General features: G+C 38.9%; 1 protein-coding gene across 7 annotated transcripts in view; it reads right to left on the bottom strand.

Annotated features, from left to right (window-relative positions):
- The window catches only part of MYO5A (myosin VA), a 201,050-nt gene that overhangs the window by 122,857 nt on the left and 65,407 nt on the right, over window positions 1-12,786 (bottom strand). For all 7 annotated transcript variants that reach the window (XM_036255604.1, XM_036255596.1, XM_036255578.1 and 4 more), the window contains exons 2-4: window positions 7,431-7,541; window positions 4,119-4,290; window positions 33-177 (exon numbers count right to left, since the gene is read on the bottom strand). In XM_036255604.1, coding sequence (XP_036111497.1) covers window positions 33-177; window positions 4,119-4,290; window positions 7,431-7,541 — 428 coding nt within the window. The remainder of the gene's footprint in view (window positions 1-32; window positions 178-4,118; window positions 4,291-7,430; window positions 7,542-12,786) is intronic.

Raw genomic sequence — 12,786 nt, forward strand, 5'->3', positions numbered from 1 at the left:
GTCATGAAATAATAAATAGAGCTTCCACCCACCTGGCCATTTGCTTGTAAGCCTCTTCAGCTACTGCAAAGATATGTGGATCCATATCACCCATGTTCTGACCACTGTATGCATTAATAATATCTTCTCCATAAATAGGCAACTGTTCATAAGGATTTATAGCTACTAGGACTATACCTGGGGAAGGGGGTGAAAGAGGAAAATAAAAAGTCAATGATATCCTAATGAGTATACTAAACTTGGTTAAGTGAGAATCATAGTTAACACAAATTGGAATTTCAGTTAATACTGAACAAATTGTTAAGGATCAAAATATGCCATAGCCGCCCTGGCCAGTTTGGCTCAGCGGTTAGAGCGTCGGCCTGCGGTCCGGAGAGACCCGGGTTCGGTTCCCGCTAAGGGCACGTACTTCGGTTGCAGTTTGTCCCCGGCCCTGGTTGGTCGTGTGGGTGGCAGCCACTCGATGTGTCCCTTCACGTCGATGTTTCTCTCTCTCTCCCTTCCTCTCTCTCCCTCCCACTCTATCTGTACAAAAAAAAAAAAAAAATGGAAATATATCCTCGGGTGAGGATTAAAAAAAAAAATATGCCATAGCCTTTGCCTCTGAACCATTACACTTAGTCTTAAATACAACACCAATTAAAAGCTGAACTAGCCTGGCTGGTGTGGCTCAGAGGTTGAGCGTCGACCCATGCACCAAGAGGTTGCCGGTTTGATTCCCAATCAGGGCACATGCCCAGGTTGTGGGCCTGATCCCCAGTGGGGGGCATACAGGAGGCGGCCAATTGATGTTCTCTCTCATCAATGTTTCCCTCTCTCTCTCCCTCTTCCTTCCTTTCTTAAAAAAACTCAATAAAGAAAAAACAAATTAAAATAAATAGATAAATAAAAGCTGAACTAGGTTATTTAAAATAATGACAATTGTCCTGGCTGGTGTGTCTCAGTGGTAGTGTACTGACCCATGCACCAAGAGGTTACCAGTTCGATTCCTGGTCAAGGGACATGCTCAGGTTATGGGCTATATCCCTGGTGGGGAGCATGCAGGCCAATTGATATTCTCTCTTAGATGTTTCTATCCCTCTCTCCCTCTCCCTTCCTCTCTCTGTAAGATCAATAACGAAAAAAAATAATAACAATAATAACTGTACCCAGATGGTGTGGCTTAGCAGACTGAGTGTTGTCCCATAAACTGAGAGGTCCCAGTTTGATTCCTGGTCAGGGCACATGCCTGCATTTCAGGCTCAATATCCAGTGGGGGGCGTGCAGGAGGCAGTCAATCGATGTTTCTCTCTCACATCGATCTTTCTCTCTCTTTCTCTCTCCCTTCCACTCTCTCTAAAAAAATCAATAAAAACATAATTTTAAAAAATAAAATAACAATTGTGACAGTTAAAATAACTTGAAATATTTTCATAATATTTAAACCAAAAATTCCACTTTAAATGAAATAAGAGATTCGTGTAGGGAGTTTGTTTTTTTAAATAAAGATGTTTATCATAATTTTATTCATAGCAATGAAAAGTGAAAACAATATATAATAGAGTGATAAATTACATGTAATTCTTTTCTTTTTTAATACTTTTTTTTTGTTCTTTCCTTAAATTTTACAGTAGGTGTATATTAACTTAATGAAGCCATTAAGCCATCATTCAACAAATATTTTTTCAGCTCCAACTATGTTTCAAGTCTAAGTACTAGGTTTACAATGGTAAACAAAACAAAAAATCTTTTTTTTGTTGTTGTTTATCCTCACCCTAGGACATTTTTCCATTTTTTGTTCAGATAGAGTGGGAAGGGGAGAGAGAGAGAGAAACATTGACGTGAAAGGGACACATCGAGTGATTGCCATCCGCACGACCCAATCAGGGCTGGGGACAAACTGCAACCGAGGTACATGCCCTTCCTTACGGGAACCGAACCCGGGTTTCGCTGTACTGCAGGCAGACGCTCTAACTGCTGAGCCAAACCAGCCAGGGCCAAAAAAGAAATCTTTACCTTCATGGACCTTATATTCTAGTGGGAAATTCAAACACTTAACAAGATATATAAGGAAAAATATATACATATAGGTTAGATAGTAGTAAGGAAAAGGAGAAAATTTAAATAGAAAAGGGTCCTGGCTGGTTTGGCTCAGCGGTTAGAGCGTCAGCCTGCGGTCCTGAGAGACCCAGGTTTGGTTCCCGCTAAGGGCACGTACCTTGGTTGCAGTTTGTCCCTGGCCCTGGTTGGGTCGTGCGGGTGGCAGCCACTTGATGTGTTCCTTTCACGTCGATGTCTCTCTCTCTCTCTCTCTCTCTCTCTCTCTCTCTCTCTCTCTCTCTTCCTCCCTCCCTCCCTCCCTCCCTCCCTCCCTCCCTCCCATTCTATCTGAACAAAATATCGAAAAATGTCCTCGGGTGAGGATAAAAAAAAAAAAAAATAGAAAAGGAATATAGATACTAAAGAGAGAAGATGATTATGATTTAGCAGGAAGGCTTCACCAAGAAAGTAACATATGTGCAAAAATAAATTAATTAAAGAAAAATTAGCCCTGGCAGGTTTGGCGCAATGATTAGAGTGTCGGCCTGTGGTCCAGAGTCCCGAGTTCAGTTCCCACTAAGGGCGTGTACCTCGGTTGCAGTTTGTCCCCGGCCCTGGTTGGTCGTGTGGGTGGCAGCCACTTGATGTGTCACTTTCATGTAGATGTTTCTCTCTCGCTCTCTCTCTCTCCCTCTCTCCATCCCACTCTACCTGAACATAAAATGGAAAAATGTCCTCGGGTGAGAATAAAAAATAATAATAATAAAAAAAGAAAGAAAGAAAAATGAAAACTGAAAAATAAGAAATACTCAGTTAATACATAGGGAAGAAAAGGAGTTAATATCAAAGATATAAAAATATCAATTTTTTATAAGTTTTTATTGATTTTTTAGAGAGAGAGAAATAAAAGCATTGATCTGAGAGCGAAACATCAGATCACCTGCCTCCTGAACACCCCCTACTGGGGATCAGGCCCACAGCCCAGGCATGTGCCCTGACCAGGAATCAAACCAGAAACTCTCAGTCCATGGGATGACCCTCACTGAGCCATACTGGCCAGGCTGATATAAATTATTTTAAAAAGAAAAGATATCTGTTCCTGTCCAAAACAGAAGGGTAATGAAGAATGGTCAGCACTGAGTTGCGTATTCCAAGTAAATAAACTTAGAAGGAAGTGAATGGAAATCTTGGATCTGAGTTTCAGAGGAGAATGATTAGTTAAAGAAAGATAAGTCAGTAGGAATAAACAAGCCAGGGACAACAGAGAAAATAAAGGATAAAAAACAATTGAGAAAGAGAGAAAAAATCGAGAAAGAAGGAAAGAGGGACAGAAATCCTAATGTACATACATGTGCATGCTTAATTTCTAAGAGACAGAAAAAGAATCCTGAGCTGGGCCCCTGGCAGCTAATAGCAATGAGCAGGGCCTAGACAAGCAGATCAAACAAGAATAGTTATTACAAGTCTAATCAGTGCTGCATTTCTAAGTAATTAAGAAAAAGATAACACTAAACTTCTTGAACTAGTCCCAAAGACAAGTCTTTGGACATCTACTCTTCATGTACTAGTTTTTATAAGAGATGAAAATAACTGGCAAATTGGCATTGAATTTGGCATATAAATTCTATGGAGGCCTGGCTGGTGTGGCTCAGTGGTTGAGCGTCGACCCATGCACCAGGAGGTCGCCAGTTCAATTCTCGGTGAGGCACATGCCCAGATTGTGGGTCCGATCCCCAGTGTAGGGCATGCAGGAGGCAGCCAATTAATGTTTTCTCTCATCGATGTTTCTATCTCTCCCTCTCCCTTCCTCTAAAAAACCAATTAAGAAAAAAATTTTTTAATTCTGTGGGGGGAAAAATCCAAAATGGGCCCAGTTCTTTTTATTTTGACGAAAATTAAGTTAATTCACAAAAGAGCTTATTCAACATAAAGTACAATTAGGTAATGAACACTGGTAAATCTTTTTGATAACTTTGAAGTGAAACTGTCTTTAAGAGAAAATCCAATCCCAATCTTCCTACCCCATGCACAATCTTTCCATGGTTACGCCCATTAGAAGGAAGAGTTCACAGTCCACTGAGACAGCAAGGTACACTTACCACAATATGTATAGATAAGTTTGGAATCAATAAAGCGGACTCTGAGGTTATGGAGCACAGCAGGCTCATGAAGATAGCTGAGGGCTGTGAGGTCATTTTCACCCACAAGTATGTCAGGGTTTCTTAAGTGAGGCAGTTCCTTGGTCTTTGGATCTAGACGATACTCCAAATCCTGAAAATGCACAAGATACAGCATCTGGATAAATCACAGCAGTAAACATGAAACAGGCCCATGCACTTTGCTTATTTCCTGTTCCTGATTTGCTTCTCAGCTATTTAATGTATTCTTTTCCTAGCACCTTCCAAAACCACAGAAACTGATGGGAAAGGCAAAAAGATAAGGAGAGCCTTCTTTTTCACTAGATGTATTAACTTGTATTAACAATTTTTGCTTATATAGTTTGAGAAGTCTTCACACCTAGACTTTTTTACCCAGTTACTAGACCGTAAATTTTTAATCTTTATTTGTATTTTGTTTTTTTCCTCTTCATCTATGATAAGTGAAAGGCAATATAACACAGTGGCTCTAGAGTGAGACTGACTTAGGTTCAAATTCTAAAACTGGCACTTAATTCTTTTGTGGTCTTGAGTATGTTCTTTAACCTAAACCCTTCATTTGTAAAAAGGGCATAACAAAAACAGCTCACAGGGGTGTAATAAAATTTTAATGAGGCAATGCCTGTTACATGGTAAATACTTGGGAACACTGAACCCCAAGAGGTCCAAGAATCCTCTGAAATTAGTGATAACACTTTATGTGTGTGTGTGTGTGTAAATATATACATACTTAAAGGCAAGAGCACATGACTTTATGGCATAGCCGCACACGGAAACTGTAACACAACTATGTATTACAGGCATATAACACATGACAAGAAAAAATGCAATTTAATTGTAGGGAGGGACAAGCTGGCTTTGTTAAAAAGTCACTTTTGTTAATACTAAAAAGATATACATACAGTGGTCAAATATTCAAATCTGGTTGGAATTATGCTAAATGGGGAGGAAATTTTATAATCTGCCACTCTACCTCTCTCTGCTTGTTTATTAGGGCATAATGTCCCTCCCCAAAGCAGACTGGCCCTTGCATTAGCCCCTGCAATACAAAAGCCACCTCTGGCTGTTTGATCTTACTCAGAACTACTTAATGTCTCTGAGCCTTGGTTTCCTTATTTGGAAAATAGTTATAATACCTACTGATCCACAGGGTTGCTATAAGAATTAACATAAGAAAATAAAGCCCAGCCCAGCCATGTGGCTCAGTGGTTGAGCATTGACCCATGCACCAACAGGTCACCCGTTCGATTCCTAGTCAGGACACACACCCAGGTTGTGGGCCAAATTCCCAGTGGGGGGCATGCAGGAGGCAGCCAATCGACATTCTCTCTCATCTATGTTTCTCTCTTCCTCTCCCTTTGTCTCTCTCTAAAATCAATACTGGGGGAAAAAAATTAAAAAGAAAATAAAGGCCAAAGTGCCTAATGTGTACCTAACATAAAACAGATGATCAATAAGCGTTGAATAAATTAATTCCTTAGTTTGGTATTCAAGGCCCTCCTAATCTCACCTAATTCTTCCCTACGGTCTTCCCAGCTAATCTCACCTCTGTTTTGCTCTCCTAAAACTTATCCTGCATGATGCCACCAATGAGTTCTTTCTAAAACACAAACCTGGCACCCTTCCTCTGTTTGTAAACACTATATAGTCACTCCCCGTAGCATACCAGTTGAAATCCAAGAGTTTTAGCATTAACACCAGGCCTTCTGTGATCTTGTTCCCACTGCATCCTCTTGCTGGTGCTGTGCTCTTACTTTACATCCCAACAACATGGAAATTGTGTAGTTCCCCAAGCACACATTATTGTGCACGCCTCCCTGCTTTTCCCACGCTCTTCCAAATCCCTGAAATGCACTCCCCTTGCCTACTCATTCTTCAGACAATGCCTCCCTGACCCCTTACCTTCCCCAGATCCCTGACTCCCCGCTCTGTTCTACTTTTGTTTCTTGTTTATGCTTATTACATCATATGTCACACTATTCATAAGTATACCTATTTCTTTTACCTGACACTGATGTCAGAGAGTATACCTTTTGTCACATGGAATATATCCAGTACCTTAATATTCAAGCCTTGAACTGGAACACAAAGCTTTCTAAATCTCTGCTCCAGTCAACTTGTTACAATAACTATCTCCAAAACTCATTCCAATCCTCACAGGGTCTACCTCCTTTCTCTTTGTGGATCCTAATTCTATCTACCCAGTCAAAATCCTTCCTCCTTCTTGAAGCCTTCCCTGACAAAGCAGCCCATAATGAACTTTCTTCTATTGGGACCCTGAAGTCCTCTGTCTATGGAGTATAGCAGAGTGGTTATGAGCATAGACCATGAAGGCAAATTTCCTGGCTTAAATCCCCGCTTCATCCCTTAATACCTATATAACCCTGAGCAAGTCCCAAACCCTCTGAGCCTCAGTTTCTCCTCCATAAAGTGGTAGTAATAATAGCCTCACCTCATAGGCCTGTTGTGAGGAGTGAATGAGTTATAGCAAATAAAGCACTTATTGAGTACTCAATACATGTGAATTTCCAGGAGAGTATTAGTTATTTGGTAGTTAATCATAAACTTACCTTTTCACATCTTAGTGGTGTTGAACTATTCTATATACCCTTTATTTTATTTAACTTTTCATGTTATTGATATCTAATTTCCTTTGCTAAACAATAAGTTGTTTAAAGTAAATTAATGTCACAAAGGTTTTAAGAAAAAAGTGTGACATACCCTGTGAAATACAATGGAGAGATTTAAAAAATGTGGCACTAAGATAAGTCCACTCATTCAGTGAATGAAACAGGGAAATATAGAGATACAATTGGTTTTAAATTTTTCTGGTAACAAGAGCTTATATATACTAGTTTATCAGTAAATATTTTTCAAATGATTAGTTCCAACAAATAACAAATTTCGGACTGGCTCATTCGATTATATGAAATATGTTAGTTAATATGAAAACATTTTAATGCTAGCCTAAACAAAATACAGATAAACACATATCTGGGAAGATTATATGTGAATCGACACCTAATCATAATCAATTCATGAACCAAAATAATAGATTTTTAAGGTGTCTGCTATTTTCCCTAACCCACTGGGACAGAAATTTGAGTTTGCCATTTTTAATCATTTTAATAAGTAAAAATATTAGATTAGTTCAAAATTTAACTCCAACTGAAGCTAAGTATGTCACAGCAAACTTATACTTTTGAATTCCCTTCACTTTGTGCCAAAGACAACAAATAAAAGCAAAATTCTTACCTCTCCTTCCTCAAGGTGAAGCAGGAGGACTTTATCTCCTGGCTTATAATCTTTGAGCAGCTCTGCTGACTTCCAAACTTCCTCAGGATCAGGTATCCACACCCTGGCAAACTAGAAAACAAAAAGAAAAAAATTTAAACTAGTAAATCAATTATTCTATAAGAATATATAAAACAGCCCGGCCAGTGTGGCTCATTGGTTGATCATTGACCCATGCACCAAGAGGTTGCCGGTTCGATTCCTGGTCAGGACACATGCCCAGGTTGTGGGCCAAATCCCCAAGTGGGGGGCATGCAAAAGGCAGCCGATCGATTTTTCTATCTCTCTCCCCCTCTCCCTTCCTCTCTCTCTAAATTCAATTTTTTTAAAAGTTTTTTTAAAAGAATACATAAAATAAAATATATCATGAATTTATTTATAATTATATAATTTATGAAAAATAACTCTTGGCCAATATGAAATTTAATTTTTAAATTAGTAGACAAGAAGTATTTTAGCCCATGATACCCACATAATATAAAAAGTATGCTCTGTATCATTGTAATAATTTCATAATATATGTAAGTCAAATCACTATGCTACATACCTTAAACTTATACAGGGTTGTATGTTGACTATATCTCACTAAAACTTAAAGAAAGCTATGCTCTGAAGAAACAGCTACAATGACAGTATGACTTTGCTTTATATAGTAATGCTACCTGAAAATACAATTTTAGGTTCAAATGTACATAAAAATCTATTTTTTAAATAAATGTGGACTTTCAAAACATGATTTTGAATCACTGATATAGTGGCTCTGCCAGTTTCAGCAACACAGCTATCTTTCTACAGCAGGATTTACAATTTGAATTTTTTATTGTGGTTTTCATCCTGTGCTCTGCAAAGTCCTAGTGACTTCTCAGGTACTCCTCCAGGCCATTAAGAGTGTGGAGAGGAGAGTAAGCATGTAACTGGGGGCCACAGCTGTTTTACATACTGAGTATCTGGGATTTTCATGAAGAAAGTTCTATTGCTAATAAAAAAAGAAATGAGAAAGCATTGTTGTCTAATGTTTTACCTTCATTATTTTATTCTTTTTTTTTAAATCCTCGCCTGAGGATATTTTTCCATTGATTTTTAGATAGATTGGAAGGGAGAGAGGAAGGGAAGGAGAGACAGAGAGAGAGAAACATCACTGTGAGAGAGACACATTGACTGGTTGCCTCCCGAATACCCCCAACCAGGGCCAGGGATCGAACCTGCAACCCAGGTACATGCCCTTGACCAGAATCAAACCTGAGACCCTTCTGTCTACAGGCCGATGCTCTAACTGATGAGCCTAACCAGCCAGGGCACCTTCATTATTTTATAAAGATGAGTGAAAATGGTAAAATGTATATTTAGGACAGCAATAAGTTTGGCTCTCCTAGCCTCAATATCATGAAAGAAGTATGGTCAGGGGTCACTGAAGCAGCAGATATTTAGCCTCACCTAGATATATTGGACTTAAGCCAATTTCGGAAATTAAGTTAATGTTGAAGAAAAAGAAAAATATATTAACATGAAAGAATCCTCCAAACACCATATTGAAGAGATGTTTTATGATTTCTTAGATTCCTCAGGAATGAGTCTCCCTTTAAAACATATGTACTCTACACCCTGATGCCCATTTTCAGGAATATATGAAAATAACATCATCAGCCTTTCTCTATTTTATTTTCTTCAGAGCTCTCATTACTACCTGAACTTTTTTTTACTGCTTGCTTACTTACTTGTTATTCCTCTTCTTTCATTAGAACATAAACTCCGTGTCTGTATTGCTCAACATAATACAGAGTACCTGTGCACCTGGTAAAAGGCTGGGCACTTAATATTTGTTGAAAGAATCTCAGAATAAAAGGTATCCCCTTAAACTGGATAAAACAGTATGGTAAAATAAACTCACCCACTGCTTCATGGTTCTCTTATTACCACAAACTCATGCAAACTTTTTGTCTGAACATTTTGCAGAGAAAGGAATACTGAACTAGGTTATGGGTTTTAGTTCCAGAACTATCACATTGGCCTTTTGGCCTTTATTTAAGGCATTTATAAAATGGGGATGACAGCAGTATTCATCTAATTTATCTCAAGGGTTACACACATAGAAATCTTATTAAAAACATAAACCAATATATAAGTACAATTACTGTTTTTTCCATAAGAAGTGATTGCTAATATTCTGTTAAATATATACTAAAATTAGTTTTATAACTTTTCCCCCAGCTACATAGCCCATAAACTGAGTAACAAATGTCTACACTACTAAATCTTACTCATTTAATAAACATTTCTGTGAACCAACTGCTCCCACTCTGAAGTTCACTTTAGAAAGCTAGTATTTCCATAACTTACTCTGGAAGCATTTACTGGTTCTAGGAAAGATATGTAATATATGAGATACAGAGTCATAAAGTTATCCTCTACCCTGACTGATGAAAACATGAAAAAAGAAAAATGAGTCCAAGTGAGTCTGTAGAAGGCTGTCTGACCAGCTCTAAACATGAAATTTTCAACTAAATCTAGAAAGAAAAGTCTTTGTGTTCTTTGTTAATGGCAAGATGCAGCTCAGATTTCTACAAGTACTTTGGACACAGTAATGAGTAGGTACTTTTCCAAAGGCTAGATTTCCAAAAGCTAGGTGTTAACAACAGACAGCAGGGAGCAGCTAAAGCCCTTGCACTCTCCAGAGGCAAGATATCTGAACACCAAACAGCAACCTAATAAATAACCAACTTCCCCTTTAGCTTAACTCTATCTGTTGGAAAAGTATCCAAGGAGAAATAGGTCAGAAATCAGTCTATTATTACCACTGTCTTTTTATGGTTCTTTTCCACCTCTAATGGTGACCGCAGAAAAAACTACACCAGAACTGGGTCAATTTGGGAGGTATAAATACTGTAGTTGCTGAAACCCAGGGGAATCTCAACCTGACAATGCCCCTTCCTGTCACCTCTGTCACAACCAACCCTACTTTCCATTTTTCCCCCAGACCCTCTAAGAAAATACACATGGCAACCCTGAGGAACAGGACTAAACTTGTCCAGCCACATCCAGTGCTAAGACTACAGGAAGAAAGGCAAGGAGACTAGGCCTCAAGATGACATGAGAAATCTAGAAATGGGACACAGCAGCATGAGTCAGGTGGGAATCAGAAATGCGTGGACACACATATCCAAAAGTCTGCTCAGGAGCCTCCTGGTGAAACAAGCAGTTAGCACAAGATAACCCCAGACTGGACATAGCTCCCAGCAAGACAAGGGAGGGTCCAATGTCATGTTAACTCATTCTGTCATGATTAGAGGGGGGGGCTTTCCTGCAATACTCCTCATTCCCGTTTCCATTCACACTACTCTAGTTTTGTCCCTCATTATCTTGTAAGACCCTCAAATACCTCACTCATGATACCTCAGACTTTATTTTGGTTATTTATGGATCTCTCTGCCTCTCACATTGAACTATATATCCTTAAGCCAAATTTGAACCTCTAAGGTTGGCCAAGTTCCTTGCCCACAGTTGGTGGGCAGTACATTTGTGTAGATTTTATTTACGACATAGGTAGGGCAAGGGAAGGAAAAAAGATGGGTGAACTTGCTCTGGCCAGTGTGGCTCAGTTGGAGTCCAGTACACCAAAAGGTTGCATGTTCGATTCCTGGTCAGGGCACATACCCAGGTTGAGGATTTGATCCCTGGTTAGGGTGTGCACAGAAAGCAATTGATTAACCATTTCTCTCACATTATGATGTTGCTCTCTTCTCTCTCTCTCTCCCCCTCCGTTCTCCCTCTCCCTCTCTCTTCCTCTCTCTCTAAAATCAATAAAAACATGTCCTCAGGTGAGGATTAAAAAAATAAAAAATGGGAGAACTGAGATGAAAAGTAGCAAAAACAAACTTCACAGGCCTACCTCAGGGTTTTTCATGAAGCCACAAAGCACAATTGAGATGGTGGAGGAGTCAGAGACTTAGAGAAGAGAAATCCCTGAAGTAGTAGGCAAAGAAAGAATAAGCATCTGATATAGGAACCAGTAGAAGAAGGAAAAACAAGGATTTGGGATCTGAGCACTAAAGCCAAAAAAAAAAAAACTGTGGGAGATGAAGAAAAGAAGAAAAAGACGGCAAGCAGATAATATGAAAATATAAACACATACCAAATAAGATTTAAATAATTCCAAAGAGCACCTGATTAGAAAGACAGTAAGGACAAAATGTAGATGGGCTTAATTTTATAACAGTCAAAATCTGAGAAAATAATGCTACCACAGGTTTAAGTTGCATAATAGCTTGTGAGAAAAATAAAAACCACCTACTGTTCTAGAATACAATTTAATGAGGCCTGCTTGGCAGTGATGAGGCAATTCTGACAGAGCCTAATGGAAGAGCACTGGAAAGGCAGGTTTAGGGGTTATGCTTGCACTAGTACTTGGCAGAAAGGGGCACTAAACAGTGTTGGCTCAGCCTAGCATGGCCCTCATACCTTCTCAGGGGTTACACCACCCCTGCATCCTTAAGGAGGTACCAGTCATCTTTCTTTTTGTATCCTACCACAATAACAACATTCGAGAGCTCCTTGATTAGTGCTGATGACTCACTGGACATTTTGCCAATTTGCATTTTGTCAGTCAAAGAATCCTGAGATGTGGGCACCAAAAGCAGTTGTTTCCCATGCCTGAGACAATTTGAGAACAAGACAGCACTAACAAAGTAAATGAGCAGAAAATCTGACACACATGATTCTCTCTCCTTCCCCAAACTCCCACATACATTTTTTACTTTTCATACAGCACACACATGCATCTTTCCTAGCTCCCTTTTAAAATCATACACAGCTTGATAATATGGAATCTGCCTTGATTCATTCTTGATGCCCCATTGTAAATGTTTGCAAAAACTAACACCCTATGTGACAATTCACAAAAGCCTATGATAAAAACTAAGTATCCTTGAGGCTATGAACTGAAGGAGAGAAATCCTGAATCATCAGCACCCATGTCTCTGAACCCTGACATTAACACTGATGCTCCACATGGCTACTAAGTAATTCATGTAACACTTACGGCATGTGTTTGATGTAAAAATTCAGAAACTCTTATCCTAAAGCACATAATGGGCTTTCCAGAATTTTTATACACACACGTACATATACATGTACATTGATATACACATACATATACATGACATATATATTGATATTCCATATGGTTACTAAGCAATTCATATAACCCTTATGCCGTATTTTTCATATAAAATTCAGAAACTACTACCCTAAAGTACACAATGGGCTTTCCAGAATTTTCACACACACACACACACTCTCTCTCTCTCTCTCTCTCTCTCTC

Source organism: Molossus molossus, unplaced genomic scaffold (genome assembly GCF_014108415.1).
Source record: "Molossus molossus isolate mMolMol1 unplaced genomic scaffold, mMolMol1.p scaffold_m16_p_1, whole genome shotgun sequence".
NCBI classification, from domain to species: Eukaryota; Metazoa; Chordata; class Mammalia; order Chiroptera; family Molossidae; genus Molossus; species Molossus molossus.